General features: G+C 33.9%; 2 protein-coding genes across 4 annotated transcripts in view; one reads left to right on the forward strand and one right to left on the reverse strand.

Moving 5' to 3' along the window:
• Positions 1 to 23,088, forward strand: part of LOC127732188 (elongation factor 1-alpha) — a 58,407-nt gene that overhangs the window by 29,459 nt on the left and 5,860 nt on the right. The gene's annotated exons all lie outside the window — the stretch shown is intronic.
• LOC127732196 (28S ribosomal protein S14, mitochondrial-like) lies at positions 1,437 to 23,048 on the reverse strand. Its single transcript, XM_052241271.1, has 3 exons — positions 22,911 to 23,048; positions 5,473 to 5,727; positions 1,437 to 1,800 (listed from the first exon to the last, which is right to left on the reverse strand). The coding sequence occupies exons 1-3, from the start codon at positions 23,010 to 23,012 to the stop codon at positions 1,618 to 1,620; spliced, it is 540 nt and encodes a 179-aa protein (XP_052097231.1). The 5' UTR covers positions 23,013 to 23,048; the 3' UTR covers positions 1,437 to 1,617.

Below are 23,088 nucleotides of genomic sequence, written 5' to 3' on the forward strand. Positions count from 1 at the left end.
TGGTTTAACATAGTACTCTAACATTACATATATAATAGTTAATAATGTAATTAACTTCAAAATGTCTTTAATAAAGTTTATAATCCTCACCACTTAGGAAATAGAAAATTTTCAAATAAATCTGTCACTCCAATTTTTATTGTGAGATAAGACACTTACCATATGCTTAGTCATAATATGATAACAAGAGAAAAATATTTAAAAATACCACTTTTGGATATTAAAAATGACGATAACTCAAAAAGGAGAAATACTAAAATCGTGAAGATTGAACTTGACCTTCATTTAGTCACAAGAAACAACATATCTAAATTTGAAAAAAAATCATCACAGCGTTTTCATGTTATTGAAGAAACACTGTTTGGCAGCCGCCCGTCCGCCCGCCGTACATCCCCAAATCAATAACTGATATTTCCTTCGAAAATCCGGTTAAAAATCATAATTGAATAATAATGAGGTCAAGGTTAAATGAACTCTGCCAGACAGACAAGACATGTTCACCTTACTATCATTTCATACACCAAATATGGTTGGACTACTGCTTATAGTATCTCATTAACTGACAAAACCATCACTGTTAACACAGAGAAATGTCTAGCCTTTTTGTTATTTTGATAGTGAAATGCTAATGTTGAAATTAAAGTAGCATACTTTATCATGTAAGTTATGCATAATATGCAAAGCCAATAGACCATCACTGAGGGACTAGGCCAAATAATTTCCATGGAAATGAGATGTGCCAATGTTAATACAACTGCAAACCAAATATCAGTGACCTACTACTATTGGTACTCCATAAACTGACCTAATCACAAACTAATACATGTAAAGTATGCAAAAGTTTCAAAGTCAATAGATTATGATTGAGAGGGCAGGGCCAAATAATCTCCTTGGAAATGAGATGTGCCAATGTTAAACAACTGCATACCAAATATCATTGACCTACCACTAGTGGTTCCCCATAAACTGACCTGATCACAACCTAATACATCATTGATGACAACGCCGCCACCAGAACCAGCATACCTGTGTTTCTCTTTTTGACTGCGTCAAGTCAAAACAAAAACTTAACATTGACCAATGATCCATGAAAATGGGGTCAAGGTCAGATGAAACCTGCCTGACAGATATGTACACTTAACAATCATCCCATACACCAAATATAGCGGCCCTATTGCTTATCATTACTGATCAACTGACAAATCTATGAAAACTTAACATTGACAAATGAACCATGAAATAAAGGTCAAGGTTACATGTATATGAAACCTACCCGACAGATGGGTATAAATGAGCTAAAAAGTAGTTTGACCCCTCAACATATCCTTGTGCCTGTAGTCCAAAGTCAGGAAAGTCCCCTTATTGTTTGTCCTTTGTCATATTCTTCACTTAATACAACTGACTGCTACAAACTGTTCTGTTTCATTGAAATAACATCAAACAAACAATTTATTTTCGATCATCAAATATGTTTCACATCTTTTTTTATCATGTTTATCGCTCAAGCTTGAAAATACAAACAAATGTTAACAAATCATGGAATTGTTTTTTCTGATATCATACCACTGACGCTATATTATATAGTCTGCTTATATATAAGCAATTGTCACTATTCAATCACCACTGAGCACGTGTAACACCAGACAAATTATTATAGTCTGCTAATATTCTCCACTGAATCCGACTTAGTCTCCATCTTCGTAATCTTCCTCGTGCCTTTCCTGTCAAAATGCATCGTGGGTATGTGTGGGTAACAGAACTTCTTCTTGGCAACTCATGTAATTCTGTTGCAACTAACTCCTGGAATGATAAATTGAGAAAAAAACATGGTTCAGTCTTCGGATTGTGATTAATTGGATAAGAATCTCACGATTCTCACTAAAACGAATCCATGAGTCCTGGACTTATGAAAATCTGTCTGGACTCATTTTACACTGGTCAGTCCAAAGAGGCATCAAGATTGTATCAACTGAGTCCACTTATCATTAGTTCATAGCAAATGTTAAAAAATGAAAGTTTCTACTTAGGTTTTTAAAATAAGTCTTCATTTCAGGACCATGGAAGTAATTTTTGGATTTTATTAATTCTTAACAAAATGTCATATTGTCACAAGAATATTCCTGTAAAACAATATTTTGTACACAGTAAATGGTACAATACCAGTATCTGTAGTTCAGCAGAAACTGAATATCTTTTAAAACTAAAAGACACCCAAAAACATTTCTTCTTACATTATGTCTTAATGAATCAAGCTATAACAGAGTTCTGGAGAAAAAAAATTTTCGGTGGTCCTTGAAGAAATCTGCTGGTACTCACTATTATTTCTATTGCAAAAAACCCAAAATTGTGTCAGTCCTTTGCAACATTTTGGTGTTTAAAACCTTCACTTTTTGAGGACTTTGTTTATATCCTGCATGATGGTGTTTGAATTTGACTGACTTCATGAACTGGACAAAGTCAAAATACTTATACACAAGTTATTGTCCTGAAACTAGAAAAAAACTGCTTCGCTGAGCGCAGCTGGATACGCCCGCAGAGGTCTAACCCTGATCAGTTGGGGCAAAAATGGACACAATATTCAAGCTTGATACAGGTCTGAATTTGGATTGTAATTAAATATTTGATATACATCTATTATAGGTTTCTGAATAAATGTAGTCAAAGAACTTGAAGTTGGTTATATGAATTGAATTTATATTCAATTAAAGATTTCTTGCTGTTGTGCAATACACTGTGCTGTTGCGCAATACTTAGTAAATCTGTTGTCAGACTATAAACAAATAAAATTTATAAAATTCTAAAGGGAGCTCACATCAATAGATATAAACAGTTCACCAAAGTTGCATACGAATTGCTGAAAGCATTTTTGAGTTTTGTCTGAAAACTGGAAAATCCCCCCTTTTTTAATGAATACACCCCATAATTCGGAAATGTAAAATCTAAAATTCATAAAATTCTAAAGGCAGCTTACATCAATAGATATCAACAATTCATCAAAGTTTCAAGAGAACTGCTGAAAGCATTTTTGAGTTATTGTCCGAAAACTGGAAAATCCCCCTTTTTTTTATGAATAAAACCCCATAACTCGGAAACGTAAAATCTAAAATTTATAAAAATCCAAAGGGAGCTCATGTCAATAGATATAAACAATTAACCAAAATTTCTTGCAAGTTGGTGAAAGCATTCTTGAGTTATTGTCCGAAAACTGGAAAATCCCCCTTTTTTTAATGAATAAAACCCCATAACTCGAAAACGTAAAATCTAAAATTTATAAAAAACGAAAGGGAGCTCACGTCAATAGATATAAATAATTCACCAAAGTTTTAAGCAAATTGGTTAAAGCGTTTTTGAGTTAATGTCCGACATGTTGACGACGGACGGACGGACAGACGGACATACAGACGGACGTACAACAGTATACCATAATACGTCCCGTAAACGGGCGTATAAAAATGCTTGTTTTGGCCCCTAATTCCTAGACGATTGGGACCATCACCCCCAAAAACAATCCCAACCTTCCATTTGTGGTATTGAACCTTTTGGTTAAATTTCATAGAGATCCATACACTTAAAGTAGATAGGGTGTCTTCCTCCATCTTGGATTTTGAAATACCAGAAAACAATCGGTCTAGATCTTTAATAAAATGTGCAAATTTTGAGAGTATTGGGTAATTCATGTGTAAGAATTTTCAATTCAATATAGAAAATGACATGTTTTATCATATTTATAATCATGATAATTGTATTTTACAAAAAACAGAATACTTTTGTTAGATTCAATTTTTTCCAACTTTGCCACATGAGGGGAGGCAACTCAAATCTAAGGAAAGATCATTCAGATAAAGTTACTTTTACAATAGAATGTGTTAGGAATTTACCTATTTTATTATGTAGCAAGAAAACGGGTCCCGTGACCCCATTTTTTCTTTTTCTTATCTGAAATCATAATATTGGAGCTATCTTCTCATATTTTATCTCAAAATTCTATGGAGTAGTTTTCGTTTTATGGCAGAAAATTGGGTTTTCCATGCATAATCTATACAAAATCTGTCAATTTTGCACAACCTGTAGCGTGAAAATAAGCCCCGTGACCCATTCTTTTTATTATTTTTTTTAAATAAGCATGATATAAACTACATTTTGGCAAATTATTAAAAAATTCTATGGATTATAATTTAGACACCCCATCTACTTTAAACTAAAAATATTGTCCGGAAACCAAATGTTGGGACAATGCTGACGACGACGACGTGATACCAATATACGACCACAAAAATTTTTTGCGTATAAAAATTAGCTACCTCTTTAAATAGTCAGATTCTCATCCAAGTTATTATGAAAATTTTATAATTTTATCAATACAATACAAACAAGGGATATTTGAATTCAAATAATTGGAATACTATATAATACATGTTTCTAAATCAATCAGCAGAAGTGCTATAAAGGACAATTTCACTTTCTATCCTGAAAAAAAAAAGGAATACTTTTTTTGTGACTTCCAATTTTCAAATTTCTGTTTAATATTGACTGTTATTCAGAGAGTTTTGTCCTTTCACAATATAGCAGTTTGAATTCATCTCTACAAACTAACTGATAATGTAATCAAGCATTTGTAAGAGTATATTATTTAACTCGCTCAAAAGGAGATACCATTATTATACTTAAATTTACCTGTGTACGTTATTTTATTTAACGCCATTTTGTCCAAGGTTATAGTTGTCTTTTTGACATTGTTTTAAATCCCCCCCTTTTTTATTCAATATTTTATTGATAATGTGTCATAGATCAAATTATTCGTTCAGTGTATGTTTACTTGTTTTTGTTAGTATGTCCTTTTTGATTGAGTGAAGCCATTTCAATTGATATGTTATAGTGTGTCTTTCTATGTTGTAATGTTACACTACTATTTCAGGTTAAGGTGAAGGTTGGCGCCTGTTAAAACCCGCTGCATTTGTTTGCATCTGTCCAAAGTCAGGAGCCTGTTTCAGTGGTTATCGTTTGTTGATGTGGTTCTTAAAAAAAGTGTTTCTTGTTTTTTATATCATGTGTATATAGATAAGACAGTTGGTTCCATGTTGAAGGCCGTACTTTGACCTATGATTTACTTTTTACACATTGTGACTTGGATGGAGAGTTATCTCATTGGCACTCATACCACATCTTTTTATTTCTATACACAACAGCATGAACACAGAAACTGCCTGAAAAACTTACTAATACTTCTAGGAAGCTTTAGGAGAGTCTAAGATATTATAGTTTTTACAAAGAGTAAGTTTTTCATGTCAATTTGGAATAACAAATAGTTGTTACATATATATACGTCAGATAAAGTAATTAAACTTGGAATTTTTTTTTTTTGGAGTGTAGAAGAAAAGATGGCTTCGTCCAATCTGAGGACATAGGAATGCTCGTTCCAATATTTCTTAAAAAATTGTATAATTTTACAGATTATCTTTATATGACCTTTACCTTGAAAGGATGAGGTAAAACTCGGCTCTTTTTCATAGTTACAAGTCTCAATCGTTGTGGTCCATATTGTTTAATTAATTTACGATTGTTATAGTCTCTGTTTGCTGCCCATTTTAACAGCCTTTTTTGATGATTAAATTTTGGTTCTGCAAATGGATCAAACTCCTTTGGTTGGTCTGCACATGTTCTAATCTGTATGCACGGTTTCCATGGTGAAGAAAATGTTTCTGTCAGTGGCTTTGACAACAAAGGAACCTACAATAAAGTATCAACAATTAATATACTGTGGATTTAGTCGGTACAGATGAACCATAAATTTAAATGTTTAATAAAGTACAGGGGGGGGGGGGGGGGTCCCAACCCAGGATAAAGGGGGGTTCCAATTATATGTCCTCATTCAAATGCATTGATTGTCAAAAAAAAAGGGGGGGTTCTCCTCAATCCACGAAAATTGGTACACACGAAAAAATTAATTAATCAGGTATACAGACCATGAATGGCAAAATACCTAAGCGCGACAATTCAATCAGACCTAAAATGGCACAGTCACTTAAGCAACATCTGTAATTAGGCTAACAGCACACTTGGTTTTCTACGTGTAATTAGGCTAACAGCACACTTGGTTTTCTACGTGTAATTAGGCTAACAGCACACTTGGTTTTCTACGTGTAATTAGGCTAACAGCACACTTGGTTTTCTACGTGTAATAAGGCTAACAGCACACTTGGTTTTCTACGAAGGAATCATAACATTAGTTCCACCTCAGTAAAGGCATATAAATCTTTAGTCAGACCATCACTAGAATATACGCCTGTTCAGTCTGGGACCCTTACTTTACTGAGGATATAAACAATTTTGAAAAAGTACAAAGAAGGGCTGCTAGATTTGTCACTAACCAACACAGAAACACCCCAAGTGTAAGTGACATGATAAATCACCTAAAATGGAGAGACCTTGCACACAGAAGAACAGACACACGCCTTGACATGTTTTATAAAATTTCATATCAACTCATTGCAATCACAATAAAATGCTCTGCTGGGGCGCAGCTTGATACGACTGCAGAGGTCAAACCCTGAACAGTTGGGGCAAGTATGGACACAACATTCAAGCTTGATACAGCACTGAATTTGGATTGTAATTAAATATTTGACACAGCATAGATTTCTGACACAGAATGAATGTGGTCTAAGAACTTAAAAATTTTTAATTTACCTACTGTGGATTCATTATTATTCGTTGGATACCAATTTTCGTGGTTTTCGTGGGTACAGGTGAACCATGAATTCAAATGTTCAACGAATAACTAAATTTCTATGGGATTTGTGTGCAGAGATAGACAAAACCACGAATTCAAATATCCACGAAAATGCAAGTTTTCCTCAATCCACGAAAATTGGTACCCACGAAAATAAATGAATCCACAGTATTCAACATGTTTAAACCATATCATTATTATTTGCTTTTATATATAAATCAGAAATAACCAATTTAAAATGGAAAATTTTAAAGAAAAAAAAAAGGAAAACAATATCCCCCCCCAATTTTTTGAACCCCCTTATGAATCATCACCCCCAAACTCAATCCCAGCCTTCCCTTTGTGGTATGGTACCTTGCAGTACAATTTCAGAGAGATCCATACACTTGAACACAAGTTATTGTCTGGAAACTAGAAAAATGCTTGTTTTTTGGCCCCTTTTTGGCCCCAAATTCCTAAACGTTTAAGGCAATTACTCCCAAACTCAAACCCAGCTTTTCCTTTGTGATATGGAACCTTGTAGTACAATTTCATAAAGATCAATACACTTACACACAAGTTATGTTCCTGAAACTAGAAAAATGCTTGTTTTTTTGCCCCTTTATGGCCCCTTAAATTCCTAAAATTTGTAGGCAATTACCCCAAAATCAATCCCAGCCTTCCCTTTGTGGAATGGTACCTTGCAGTACAATTTCAGAGAGATCCATACACTTGAACACAAGTTATTGTCTGGAAACTAGAAAAAAGCTTATTGTTGGCCCCTTATTCCTAAATGTTTTGGGCAATTACCCCCAAACTCAATTCCAGCTTTCCCTTTCTGATATGGAACCTTGTAGTACAATTTCATAAAGGTCCATACACTTACACACAAGGTATTGTCATGAAACTAGAAAAATGCTTGTTTTTGCCCCTTTTTGGCCCCTAATTCCTAAAATTTGGAGGAAATTACCCCCAAAATCAATCCCAGCATTCCCTTTGTGATATGGAACCTTGTGCTTCAATGTCAGAGAGATCCATACACTTACACACAAGTTATTGTCATGAAACTAGAAAAATGCTTGTTTTTAACCCCTTTTTTGCCCCTAATTCCTAAAATTTGGAGGCAATTACCCCCAAAATCAATCCCAGCATTCCCTTTGTGATATGGAACCTTGTGGTACAATGTCAGAGAGATCCATACACTAACACACAAGTTATGTCTGTAAGTAACAAAAATGCTTATTTTTGGCCCCTTTTTGGCCCCTAATTTCTTAACTGTTGGTACCATAACCCCCAAAATCAATCCCAACCTTCCTTTTGTGGTATTGAACCTTATGGTAAAATTTCATAGAGATCCATTCACTTAAACTAAAGTTAGAGTGCAAAAACCAATGTGTCTTCGGACGACGACGACGACGACGAAGATGAAGACGACGCCAACATCATACCAATATACGACCGCAAAATTTTTTTGCGGTCGTATAAAAACAGACAGACTAACATTACTAATACATCCGCTCAGACAGTCTCAGGACATGCACACACTCTCATACCAAATTCCATCTTGCAGAACACAAATACGCCAACAATCATATTTTCCATGTACTATTAAAATCTGGAACAGCCTTCCTCTGCGTATTGTGATGAGCGACTCTGAAGAGTCGTTCAAAGCAGCTGTCTCAACCTTCACCTACAGTCAATAAATTTATCCTGTGTTTATCTTATATAAAAAAAACAAAATAAAAATGTGCACTTTGTAAAAATGTTAAAATTGATTTTGTTAAAAATTCTAAAATTATTAAATTTCACTGTATATACGTTTCCATTATGCCATGCGTAGTACAAGTGACATAAACTTCAATGTATTGAAGGCGGTCACTTCAAAGTAGAAGCAAAGTAGAAGAAGTAGAAGTGCCTCTTTTAACTACTGATTTATCAGACTATGTTCCAGTGTGTACTGAATACAAGGACCTATAGATGCCTTTGTTTAATGTTGTTAATCACTTAGGCCAATTAAAATTAATTGATAGATTTTCATCCCCGCCGGACCCTCTGAAATCGTCCCGCCCCAATTTTTTTTTATTTTTTAAAATTTACAATTTCTGGATTTTGTTCATTTCCTTTACCATGTTAACCATGTTAACTGGTAACCACCGATTATTTCGTTCCATTCAAAACTTCCTGTTTCAAATTTCGGTTTTCTTCCAGTAAATTATTATAAGTCGACACATTCTTCTGCTCAATGATGACAATGGATGACAACATTATCTTCTGAGAATATAGATTAATATTGATTACTAAAAGGGCATGAAATAATTGGGTTATGAGTAATAGGCGGTGTCCAAGAACGCTAATTGCGGTATATCACAAATTTCAGTGATTGGAAGGTTTTTTTTATTAATACATGTACAATGACTTTGTGTCAGGAAATTTGGACTGTGAATGATATCCAAAGCGCAAGAATCGTGGAACACATTGATACAAACACATGACTGGAATAAAGTAATTGACACAAGCACGAACTTGTGCGATTTATGACCGTATATTGAGTACAAAGAGTCGGCCAACGTACAAAATGTATTATAGCAAGTCCTTAGATTTACCCAAAGACTGTCGTTTTTGTTGATAAACAGCAAACACCCTCTGTCCCCAGCCCCTCAATAGAGTCGTTAAACAACTTCTTTTTGGTTTTAAATAGTTCATTCATGTTTTACATTGTAATAATATTTGCACCTTGCATGAGAATCTTAAAAGCATCAACCCTAGTATTTTCAACACAGTTTGAGTTTTCATTTCACTCTGTACTCATCATGGTCATATTTTGTGTGTTGCATACCAATGCATATATATATACTTCATTTTTATGGGCACTACGAATTATAGCTTAGAAAGCAAAATAAATTTGATCAAGGTAGTCTAAAAGAGAACATTTCTCCACGTTTTTGCTATTTACTAATAAAATGCTCCGCTGGGCGCAGCTTGATACGACCGCAGAGGTCGAACCCTGAACAGTTGGGGCAAGTATGGACACAACATTCAAGCTTGATACAGCTCTGAATTTGGATTGTGATTAAATATTTGACACAGCATAGGTTTCTGACACAGAATGAATGTGGTCTAAGAACTTAAAAATTTTAAATTGGACATTCACCTATTATGGTCCAATATCCAAAATCTAAATACATGGTTAGATTCAGCATATCAAAGAACCCCAAGAATTCAATTTTTGATGAAATCAAACAAAGTTTAATTTTGGACCCTTTTGACCTCAATGTAGACAAAGTTGATAAAGGGGCCCAAAAATAAAAAATCTAAATGCATGGTTAGATTCAGCATATCAAAGAACCCAATATATTCAATTTTTGTTGAAATCAAACAAAGTTTAATTTTGGACCCCGATTTGGACCAACTTGAAAACTGGGCCCATAATCAAAAATCTAAATACATGTTTAGATTCAGCATATCAAAGAACCCTAAAAATTCAATTTTTGTTAAAATCAAACTAAGTTTAATTTTGGACCCTTTGGACCTTAATGTAGACCAATTTGAAAACGGAACCAAAAATTAAGAATCTAAATACACGGTTAGATTCGGCATATCAAAGAACCCCAATAATTCAATTTTTGATGAAATCAAACAAAGTTAAATTTTGGACCCTTTGGACCTCAATGTGGACCAATTTAAAAACGGGGCCCAAAATCCAAAAACTTAATACACGGTTAGATTCAGCATATCAAAGAACCCCAAGAATTCAAGAATAAAACCCCATTGAAATTGATCAAGAAATAAGCAATTTATACGAAGTATCTTCTTTTGCACAATACTGTGCAATTGAATATTTCTTGCTATTGCGCAATACTGTACAATTGACAATTTCTTGCTATTGCGCAATATTGTGCCAATGGATATTTCTTGCTATTGCGCAATACTGTGCAATTGAAGATTTCTTGCTATTGCGCAATACTGTGCAATTGAAGATTTCTTGCTATTGTTCAATACTGTGCAATTGAAAATTTCCTGCTATTGCACAATACTTATTATATAATAATTTACACATCCTGTTTGGTGTGTATCTCCTACCATATCATTATTATTTGCTTTTAAATATAAATCAGAAATAACCAACTTAAAATGGAAAATTTTAAAAGGAAAAAAAAGAAAAAAAAAAAAAAATCCCCCCCTCCCAAATTTTTTGAACCCCCTTATGATTCATCACCCCCAAACTCAATCCCAGCCTTCCCTTTGTGGTATGGTACCTTGCAGTACAATTTCAGAGAGATCCATACACTTGAACACAAGTTATTGTCTGGAAACTAGAAAAATGCTTATTTTTGGTCCCTTTTTGGCCCCCAATTCCTAAACGTTTCGGGCAATTACCCCCAAACTCAATTCCAGCTTTCCCTTTGTGATATGGAACCTTGTAGTACAATTTCAGAAATATCCAAACACTCACACACAGGTTATTGTCATGAAACTAAAAAAATGCTTGTTTTTTGCCCCTTTTTGGCCCCTAATTCCTAAAATTTTGAGACAATTAACCCCATCAATTACAGCCTTCCTTTTGTGATATGGAACCTCGTGGTACAATGTCAGAGAGATCCATACACTAACACACAAGTTATTGTCTGGAAGTTACAAAAATGCTTATTTTTGGCCCCTTTTTGGCCCCTAATTCCTTAACTGTTGGTACCATAACCCCCAAAATCAATCCCAACCTTCCTTTCGTGGTATTGAACCTTATGGTAAAATTTCATGGAGATCCATTCACTTAAACTAAAGTTAGAGTGCGAAAACCAATGTGTCTTCGGACGACGCTGGACGACGCCGACGACGCCAACGTCATACCAATATACGACCAAAAATTTTTTAATTTTTGCGGTCGTATAAAATTAGGTTTCTAAAGCGGCAATTACATGTACATGTAGGACAGTGGTTGCCAATCAGAAATATTAATTTAAGAATTTGAAAAATAATGTAGAATACCTTATATATATACATGATATAAGCTTATTATTATCCTTGTATATGAACAACACGTTACAAAAGGGCTAAGAAGAAAACAAGAGGCTCTCAAGAGCCTGAATCACTCACCTGTAATTTTTTGCTTAAATCTTTCATCAATGATTATTTTTGCTTTTCAATATATATTAATGAGTGGCTTAAAAATGCCATTTAAATGTTCTTTTTTATCTGTCATATTTTCTTCAAAAGCAAAAAAATGCATTTTACCCTTATGTTCCATTTTAGCCATAGTGGCTATGTTTCTTGACGTACAAGGAAATCAAATACAAAATTTATACAAGATACTCTGAAACTCATTCAGCCCAAGTTTGGCTGAAATTGATTCAGCAGTTTCAAAGGAGAAAATTTTTTAAAGTAAGCAAACTAGATTAGATGAAAAAATTGTGAAAAATTGTCTTTAAAGGACAATAACTCCTAAGGGGTCAATTGACAATTTTGGTCATATGAACTTATTTGTAGATCTTACTTTGCTGAACATTTTTGCTGTTTACAGTTTATCTTTATCTATAATAATATTCAAGATAATAACCAATAAAATGCTTCGCTGAGAGCAGCCTGATACGACCACAGAGGTCTAACCCTGAACAGTTGGGGCAAATTTGGACACAATATTCAAGCCTGATACTGTCTGAATTTGGATTGTGATCAAATTTTTGACATAATATAGGTTTCTGACACAAAATAAATGTGGTCAAAGATCTTATAAATCCATTGCACAATACTGTGCAATTGAAGATTTCGTCTTGAAACTTTTCAAAAATTCAAATTTGGAAAATTTGGAAAAAAATTATGAATCCCTTAAAACAAGAGTGCACACGCTGAAATGTCTCGCCTTCTTTACTAATCATTGATATTATGTTGATAGTCCTAAATATAAAGCTTTATTACAACTGTCACATAAACTTAACATTAACCAAGTAAACTGTTTTAAATTATCTTTATTGTTCATTAACCATTACTTTATACATAATTTAAAAGCAGTGTAAGGGAGATAATTTCAATGATGTATTTGATTTATCTCCCTTACACTGCTTTAAATTATGTTTTGTACTAAAGTATTTGTCCATTAACCAGGACAACCTTGTTTTTCCCCCTTTTTTGCCCCTAATTCCTAAACGGTTTGAGCCATAACCCCCCAAAGCAAATCCTTACCATCCCTTTGTGGTATGGAAACTTGTAGTATAATTTCAGAGAGATCCATACACCGTTGCACAGTTATTGTCTGGAAACTAGAAAATGCTTATTTTTGGCCCCTAATTCCTTAACTGTTGGTACCATAACCCCCAAAATCAATCCCAACCTTCCTTTTGTGGTATTTAACCTTATGGTCAAATTTCAAAAAGATCCATTCACTTAAACTAAAGTTAGAGTGCGAAAACCAATGTGTCTTCGGACGACGACGCCGGACTACTACGACGACGACGACGACGACGACAACGACACCAACGTCATACCAATATACGACCACAAAATTTTTTTGCGGTCGTATAAAAGCTTAACACTGAGCAATGAACCGTGAAAATGAGGTCAAGGTCATATAAAACCTGCGCGACTGACATATAGATCATAAAATATTTCCATACACCAAATATAGTTGACCTATTGCATATAGTATTAGAAAAACGACCAAAACTCAAAAACTTAACTTTGACCACTGAACCATGAAAACGAGGTCAAGGTCAGATGACACCTGCCAGCTAGACATGTACACCTTACAATCATTCCATACACCAAATATAGCAGACCTATTGCATACAGTATAAGAAAAACAGACCAAAACACAAAAACTTAACTATAACCACTGAACCATGAAAATGAGGTCAAGGTCAGATGACACCTGCCAGTTGGACATGTACACCTTACAGTCCTTCCATACACCGAATATACTAGACCTATTGCTTATAGTATCTGAGATATGGACTTGACCACCAAAACTTAACCTTGTTCACTGATCCATGAAATGAGGTCGAGGTCAAGTGAAAACTGTCTGACGGGCATGAGGACCTTGCAAGGTACGCACATACCAAATATAGTTATCCTACTGCTTATAATAAGAAAGAATTTAACATTACAAAAAATGTTAACTTTTTTTTCAAGTAGTCACTGAACCATGAAAATGAGGTCAAGGACATTGGACATGTGACTGACAGAAACTTCGTAACATGAGGCATCCATATACAAAGTATGAAGCATCCAAACCTTCCACCTTCTAAAATATAAAGCTTTTAAGAAGTTAGCTAACGCCGCCGCCGGATCACTATCCCTATGTCGAGCTTTCTGCGACAAAAACTGGGAAAAAAATTCCCCCCCCCCACTTTCTGAAACCCCCCTTGGAGCAATAACCCCAAAACTCAATCCCAGCCTTTCCTTTGTAGTATGGAACCTTGTAGTACAATTTCAGAGAGATCCATACACTTACACACAAGTTATTGTCTGGAAACTAGAAAAATGCTTGTTTTTGGCCCCTAATTCCTACATGTTTAATGCAATTAACCCCAAACTCAATCCCAGCCTTCCCTTTGTTATATGGAACCTTGTGTTACAATGTCAGAGAGATCCATACACTTACACACAAGTTATTGTCTGGAAACTAGAAAAAATACTTGTTTTTGGCCCCTAAATTCCTAAACTGTTGGCCCCCATAACCCCTAAAATGAATCCTAACCTTCTACTTGTGGTATTAAACATTGCGGTACAATTTCAGAGCGATCAAAATACTTATACACAAGTTATTATCCTGAAACTAGAAAAATGCTTGTTTTGGGCCCCTAATTCCTAAACGGTTGGGACCATCATCCCCAAAATCAATCCCAACCTTCCTTTTGTGGTATTGAACCTTCTAAAAAAATTTCATAGAGATCCATTCACTTTAACTAAAGTTATTGTCTGGAAACCAATGTGTCTTTGGAGGACAAAGCAGATGACGACGACATCATACCATAATACGATCTCAAAAAATTTTTTGCTGTCGTATAAAAACTGCAAAATTTCCTTAAAATTACAAATTTAATGGCAGCAACCCAACAATGGGTTGTTAGATTCATCTGAAAATTTATGGACTGATAGAACTTGAACTTGTGAACATTTTTACTCCATGTCAGATTTGCTCTAAATGCTTTGGTTTTTGAGATATAAAACAAAAACTACATTTTACCCCCATGTTCTATTTTTTGCCATGGCAGCCATTTTTTTGACGAAACAGAAAATAAAACACAAACTTTATTCTAGATACCCTAAGGATCATTCAGCTTAAGTTTGGTTGGAATTGAACGACAAGTGATGGCAAGGAACAGTGAGTTAAAAATAAGACCTTACACAAGACAAGAAATGATTGTAACAGGATGCTGTTACGAAGTCTCCCAAACGAAGCTCCCATAATTCGTAATTCCCAGGGTCGCCTGACATTGGGCAAAGTCCAGTGAAAACTGGTTTGGTCCAGTAAAGTTATATGCATAAGTGATGCCTAAGGACTAACCCTGTATATCATTCATATCATCTTGGCATGACAAACCAGAATATGTATGGTTTAGGGGTGGGGATCTTGACCATTTACAAGATATTAGAACTTTCTCAAATGGCAGGGGGTCGGGATGACCCCTGGGGACTAACCCTGTATATCATTCAAACCATCTTAGCATGACAAACCAGAATATATATGGTTTAGGGGTGGGGATCTTGACCACTTACAAGATATTAGAACTTTCTTAAATGGCATGGGGTGGGGGTGATCCCTGGGGACTAACCCTGTATTTCATTTCATGTGCTTTATCATGACAAACCATAATATATATGGTTTAGGGGTGGGGATCTCAACCATTTACAAGATATTAGAACTTTCTCAAACGACAGGGGGTTGGGTTGACCCCCTGGGGTCTAACTCTGTGTATCATTCAAACCATCTTAGCATGACAAACCAGAATATATATGGTTTAGGGGTGGGGATCTCGACCATTTACAAGATATTAGAACTTTCTCAAATGGCGGTTTTGGAGAACGGGTGCGGACAAGTTCAAATTTAAAGGCGGCGGAAGAGGAAGAGGAAGAGGAAGAAGAATAATAATAATAATAAGAACTGAGCAAAAACAATAAGTCTTCCCAAACTTCGTTTGGGAGACTTAAATATTAAAAAAAAATATTGACATAAAAATATACACAGCCTCGCTGACTGTTTCAATTTTGATTATCAAATTAAAAAATTATAAAATGGTATGTTTATTTTATTACAGTTTCCAAACAAGGTTACTGGTATGCACATCCTTATAATGAATAAGGTTATACATATAAATATTCATGAATATGACCTTTTTCCCAATCTTGTATTTAAAAACATACATTCAAAAAACTTTATATATCTTTTTTTTTTTACAATTTTCATGGACAAGCAGGTTGTTTCATTTTCCAGTTCAGATCGAAATTTCGACAATATTTGGTAGTAAAAGGATTTTACTTGATAAAAATATTTGTCTTTTTCTATAACATAATCTAAGATCAATTGAAAAATAATAGTGCTATTCAAGTTTCAAAAAATTTATCTGTTGTTTCATTTCCCATTTCAGGTCAGAGTATTTGGCTTAAAAATTATTTTTTTCATAAAATATTTTTCTTTTTCTTTTACATGTTTTAACAGAATTCAGATTTGTTAGAAATCCATTGAATTCCGATAGGAAAGTACTAGTCTTTCTTTCTTCGTATCAGCTTCCTGTTATTAGGAACACCCCTAAACGGGTAAAATTAAAGTAATCAATATCGAAATATTTATTCAAATGTAGGGCAACTATAAAGATTTTTGTATATTTCTACTTTAAGGTTCATCATAACCTTTAGGCTAATATGGCCGTATTTACACTACAAATTTTACTCTGAGTACAGACAAACCTGTGCACCTGGAAAAGTTTTAAGACATGGCAGGAACTAGATAATTAAATTCTAAATGCATTTTATGTTTCAGAAAATTAAAACTTTTCTGGATTTTGTTATTCATTTTTTTTTCATTCCTGCAGAAGGTGCCAAAATAAACTAAGTTGGGAAAGAGGTTTGAGAAGCTCCCTCATATAATAAATGTTGTGAGTAGTATTGATTTAAATGGACAATAGATGGACAATAGACATCTGCAAACAATAGGTGATTTAAACTGTGTAACTGAGTGGACCATATCAAATGAAACTCATGTTTATTTTGCTATCTTCTGCGGAATGCAGGACAACTCGGCCAGGAGACAAGTTGGACTGAGTCCACTCGGACCATCTAAGAAGACAACTCGGACCGTCATTAAGACAACTTGGACTGTCAATAAGTCAACTCGGATCATCTATAAGGACAAGTCACAACTCAGACAAAGTATTAAAAGAGGATTTGAACTATATAAATTATTAAACGATATATTTTACATGGCAACATCATTTCGGCATGTTACTGAATTTGCAAACATAATAAAATAAATATTGTATTACGTGAATACAAATTTTTACTTATCTTTATTACAAAATGTATTAATTTGTTATAAAACTTAATTGATGCAAAAAATAAGTCTAGGTTGAAATCATATGTATCTTATGTGAATGACTTACTTGTCTTGATTTTGTGTACCTCTTAAGTTTTACTTAGTGCTTAAATGATATGTTTTTATGTAAATGACCTACCTGCTATACTTGACTTGAAATTATTTCTTTGATGAAATAAAGATATGTATAAAATTGAGAATGGAAATGGAGAATATGTCAAAGAGACAACAACCCGACCAAAGAGAATAAAATGCTCCGCAGGGCGCAGCTTGATACGACCGCAGAGGTCGAACCCTGAACAGTTGGGGCAAGTATGGACACAACATTCAAGCTTGATACAGCTCTGAATTTGGATTGTGATTAAATATTTGACACAGCATAGGTTTCTGACACAGAATGAATGTGGTCTAAGAACTTAAAAATTTTAAATTGGACATTCACCTATTATGGTCCAATATCCAAAATCTAAATACATGGTTAGATTCAGCATATCAAAGAACCCCAAGAATTCAATTTTTGATGAAATCAAACAAAGTTTAATTTTGGACCCCGATTTGGACCAACTTGAAAACTGGGCCCATAATCAAAAATCTAAATACATGTTTAGATTCAGCATATCAAAGAACCCTAAAAATTCAATTTTTGTTAAAATCAAACTAAGTTTAATTTTGGACCCTTTGGACCTTAATGTAGACCAATTTGAAAACGGAACCAAAAATTAAGAATCTAAATACACGGTTAGATTCGGCATATCAAAGAACCCCAATAATTCAATTTTTGATGAAATCAAACAAAGTTAAATTTTGGACCCTTTGGACCTCAATGTGGACCAATTTAAAAACGGGGCCCAAAATCCAAAAACTTAATACACGGTTAGATTCAGCATATTAAAGAACCCCAAGAATTCAAAAATAAAACCCCATTGAAATTGATCAAGAAATAAGCAATTTATACGAAGTATCTTCTTTTGCACAATACTGTGCAATTGAATATTTCTTGCTATTGCGCAATACTGTACAATTGACAATTTCTTGCTATTGCGCAATATTGTGCTATTGGATATTTCTTGCTATTGCGCAATACTGTGCAATTGAAGATTTCTTGCTATTGCGCAATACTGTGCAATTGAAGATTTCTTGCTATTGTGCAATACTGTGCAATTGAAAATTTCTTGCTATTGCACAATACTTATTAGATAATAATTTACACATCATGTTTGGTGTGTATCTCCTACCATATCATTAATATTTGCTTTTAAATATTAATCAGAAATAACCAACAAAAATGGAATATTTTAAAAGAAAAAAAAAAGGAAAAAAAGAAAAAAAAAGAAAAAAAAAGAATCCCCCCCCAAATTTTTTGAACCCCCTTATGATTCATCACCCCCAAACTCAATCCCAGCCTTCCCTTTGTGGTATGGTACCTTGCAGTACAATTTCAGAGAGATCCATACACTTGAACACAAGTTATTGTCTGGAAACTAGAAAAATGCTTATTTTTGGCCCCTTTTTGGCCCCCAATTCCTAAACGTTTCGGGCAATTACCCCCAAACTCAATTCCAGCTTTCCCTTTGTGATATGGAACCTTGTAGTACAATTTCAGAAATATCCAAACACTTACACACAAGTTATTGTCATGAAACTAGAAAAATGCTTGTTTTTTGCCCCTTTTTTGGCCCCTAATTCCTAAAATTTTGAGGCAATTACCCCCAAAATCAATTACAGCCTTTCCTTTGTGATATGGAACCTTGTGGTACAATGTCAGAGAGATCCATACACTTACACACAAGTTATTGTCTGGAAGTTACAAAAATGCTTATTTTTGGCCCCTTTTTGGCCCCTAATTCCTTAACTGTTGGTACCATAACCCCCAAAATCAATCCCAACCTTCCTTTCGTGGTATTGAACCTTATGGTAAAATGTCATGGAGATCCATTCACTTAAACTAAAGTTAGAGTGCGAAAACCAATGTGTCTTCGGACGACGCCAGACGACGACGACGCCGGACGACGACGCCAACGTCATACCAATATACGACCAAAAAATTTTTAATTTTTGCGGTCGTATAAAAAACAACAGTCGAAGGCCACCAATGGGTCTGTATATATTGCAGTTTAAGTCCAAGCATACTCCAATTTCAAAATAAAACTATAACTGGCAGTTATAGTTTTATTTTGAAATTGGAGTATGCTTGGACTAATACGACAGTACTTTAAAATACTCCATTCAACATATATATAATATATATATATATATAAAAGAGACTTCATCAACACATTACAAACATTATTTTCTCATACAGCTTTCAAACAACAGAATTAAAAATACTTGGGAACAACACTCAATTGTCTATATAGACATCTCTTCATAGACGGTCAGAGTTGTCGTTATTTATATGTTGTGTACAAATTGTAATGTTGTACAAATTATAATTTGTACAGATTTTTTGTACAAGTTATTAATTATAAGTGTTTTATGAACCGTTTAATACAAATGGATGATGCAAGCGCACAGTCTTTTGTTTCAAATATTTCTTTTATATTTCCAAGACTACATGATACAGTCTAATACTGAGCACTGATACAAAAATCATTATAAGAACACAAAAAGACTTTTTATGGATATGATTTTGGTATAAGGAGAAAAATAAAATTAGAATTTAAACCATTGAGGTGTCCTTATTTCCAGTTTGAGGACAAGGAGAATAGCACTAAACGTAGGTTAAAGTATATACATTTGAATTTAAGGCATTAAACTGATACATTTTAGAAGATAAGCTTTTACCACCTGGTGCAAAAAGGTGTATGTCAAAAAACTTATAATTTGTACAAAAATCCTGTACAAATTATAATTTGTACAAACTTATATCTTGTACACAACATATACTAAAAATCAGCTTCAAAACATTATTAGAGACTTCTCATCAGACATATTCTTTTTTCCCTTAAATCATTTATTTCGTCAAAAGACTAATTTTATACTTAGTCTCAGTTGTTAATATAGACGGTCCGAGTTGTCTTATTGACGGTCCAAGTTGTCTTATTGAATGTCCAAGTTGTCTTCATAGACGGTCAGAGTTGTCTTTTTTGGAGATAGTCCAAGTTATCTCTGGGCCCACTTGTCTTGCACCCCTTCTGCTGCACAGCCTTCACAGTTAACTTTTAAGTCCACAAGCCCAAAGCTCAATTTTTTCAAAATTTTAGTTGGATTCTGTTGGCTTGTAGAGAAGAATTTTACAAGTCAGAAAGCAATTTTACAAGCCAATGCCGTAGGACTTGTGGTTAAGCGTGAAGACTGTCTCCAGACTGGAAAAAAATGCACATCAAAATCCAGGTAAGTTTTTTATTTTCTGAAAGAGCGACGAAAGATACCAGAGGAACAGCCAAACTCATAGATAGAAAACAAAGACTACATATAACATTTATATATCTAGGTCCTGTCATGCCTTAAAACTTGCCTAGATGCATCAGTTTTTCTGTCCTCATAGTAGAATTTGTGGTGTAAACACAGCCATATTTTTTAATTCCTTTTGATGAACCTTAAGTGTTATCATTTTGCCTATTTAGAAAGAAATATATGTGTAATTTTAACTGGAGAAACAAATTCATTAAAACGGCTATCATTATAGCACATTCGACTCAGAAAAATATTATCTTTGCTGATTTGGCCGTCTTGATCATTGTCCCTTGCGCATATATATAAACTTATTTGCCCTTCACAACCCTTGTGTAGAGTAACACTAATAACACTAACAGTAACAAGTTTATTCAGGTCAGGAATAACCACCAATTGGTGGATTATACCTCAACTGACGTATAATCCACCAATTGACATATATTGGTATAGACCAATTGACGTATAATGCAAGTTTTTTGTTATAAAATGCTAGTGTGAGATAGGAGCATCATTTTGCAACTTACAACCTATTTTATGACCATTATTGAGTCCTCCGAAAGTTTCAGTTTTGTCAAAGCCTGCTGCATCTCTTGAGAATGCATGTGTACAACAATTCTTTTGTTGAAACATCTGTACTATTGACCATGATTGACTCTTAATAATGAAAGTCAAGTATTAACAAAGAGCTCCATTCACCTGTGGAGTTGTACTCATAATCACATGACTACAGACAGTATTGATGTCCATTGACAGGTGATTAGTGGTAAATTTGCCAATCAAGAATTGACAAGATAACAATAGAAGAAACTGCAAATACAATTATTCAGGTGGAAACCCAGTTGAAATAGAACAAAAGAATCGAAGCTCTTTGTTAGAGAAGGCAATAAATGTCTACTGTAATGTTTACTATAGTAACAAAATTTTTAAAAGTTAATAGAAACATATAACATGTATAAAATGACAGTTTTCGGCTAAATTACGAAGTATTTTATCATAAAAACACCATTTGCATAAGTTTTCAATTTATCTATTACATAATTAAGCAGAATAATTAGATATCAAGTCGACGACATGGGTGTCTATTCAGTTGGATCTAAAAAATGCATAATCTCCGATTTAAAAAAAAAAAATACCACAGACGGAGAACATATCAATCTATTTGATCCTTAATTTTCGTTTCTGCCCTTCCATTATGTGACTCAAGAAATAATTCCAAAAATGGGTAACAATTGCATCGAAAAGAGAAAATCGAGTGCACCTTTTTATGTTAGGGCGTGTTTGGGTTGAATATTTTGTCTTGAAAACGCAAAAAGCAAAAGTATTTGATACATCATCTCGCTTCAGATTCTAATATTTTTATATATCAAGGCTACAGGTTGACTTTATAACATCGAAAATTCACAGTACTAAAAAAATGAAATATATGGGTCAAGTGAAATACCTTTCTAATGAATCACAGAAACAGAATAGGTGTGTTCGAATAGCAAATTTTTACTAAAAATACTTGACGACAGACTTTTAAGTTGGATCTTAAAAATGCATATCTTCGAAAAAACTTCATTTTTTGTGTGTGATATCTAGGGTTTATAGTCTTCAACCACTGAAAATTTTTAGTCTGCCCTTCCACGAAATATTGAAGTAGAATTTTTTTAAATGTTTATGAATTTTCGAAAATTCCACCTGACAACCGATCAGACACTAGTTTTAAGTTGACTGAATGTAGACAAGTACATTAACTGATGTTCATTAGCTAGTAGATACATTTGTCTTTTAAAATACAACTGGCATATAAGGATCGTAATGGTGCTATGTGGATAAATTTATCGGTTTTCAAGAGCTAAATTGGCAGCACGTCGTCCCTACAATGGCTTCCATTTTTAAGATTGTAAAAATAAACTGGCGTAATGGGGAGATAATTTTGACAAAGTAGAATCCTGACTGTATTGATTAAATGCAATATGTTATGTCACTAAACTAAACTAGGAATGTTTGACATGTTTTCATACAATAATATGGTTTTAAGAAAACAATGCTCCATTTTGATTGAATAATTTGCTTTGAAAAACAAAGAATTATACGTCAATTGGTCTATACAATTATATGTCAATTGGTGGATTATACGTCAATTGAGGAATAACCACCAATTGGTGGTTATTCCTGACCTGTTATTAGAGCATAATCTAAAAAAGATATGTTTGATGTCAACAAAATGTTTTCAACCATAGATCAATGTCAATATGTTTGTTTTGGTTTTTTTTAAATGTGTATATATTTAAAAATTACTGTTTTACTGTGATTAAAAGCAAATGTATTTCGTAATGAAATTGCAACTCTGTTGACTATGGAGGCTGCCATCTTGGTTGGAAGATAACACAATGATAACATATGTCGAAATATTTATCTCAAATTTACCTAAAAAATTACAATATTTTAAATAATCCTAATATTAAAATTAAACTAC

The sequence above is a fragment of the Mytilus californianus genome, unplaced genomic scaffold (assembly GCF_021869535.1).
Source record: "Mytilus californianus isolate M0D057914Y unplaced genomic scaffold, xbMytCali1.0.p SCAF_22, whole genome shotgun sequence".
NCBI classification, from domain to species: domain Eukaryota; kingdom Metazoa; phylum Mollusca; class Bivalvia; order Mytilida; family Mytilidae; genus Mytilus; species Mytilus californianus.

Bases quoted from the DNA above. Each gene is read 5' to 3' on its own strand.
- LOC127732196 (XM_052241271.1), bottom strand. From the start codon at position 23,012: ATGTTATCATTGTGTTATCTTCCAACCAAGATGGCAGCCTCCATAGTC. The intron at 5,728-22,910 runs GTAATTTTTAAA...ACTTTATTGTAG, and splicing joins CTTTTAATCACAGTAAAACA to GTTCCTTTGTTGTCAAAGCC. The intron at 1,801-5,472 runs GTAAAGGTCATA...TTATCATTCCAG, and splicing joins TTTTACCTCATCCTTTCAAG to GAGTTAGTTGCAACAGAATT.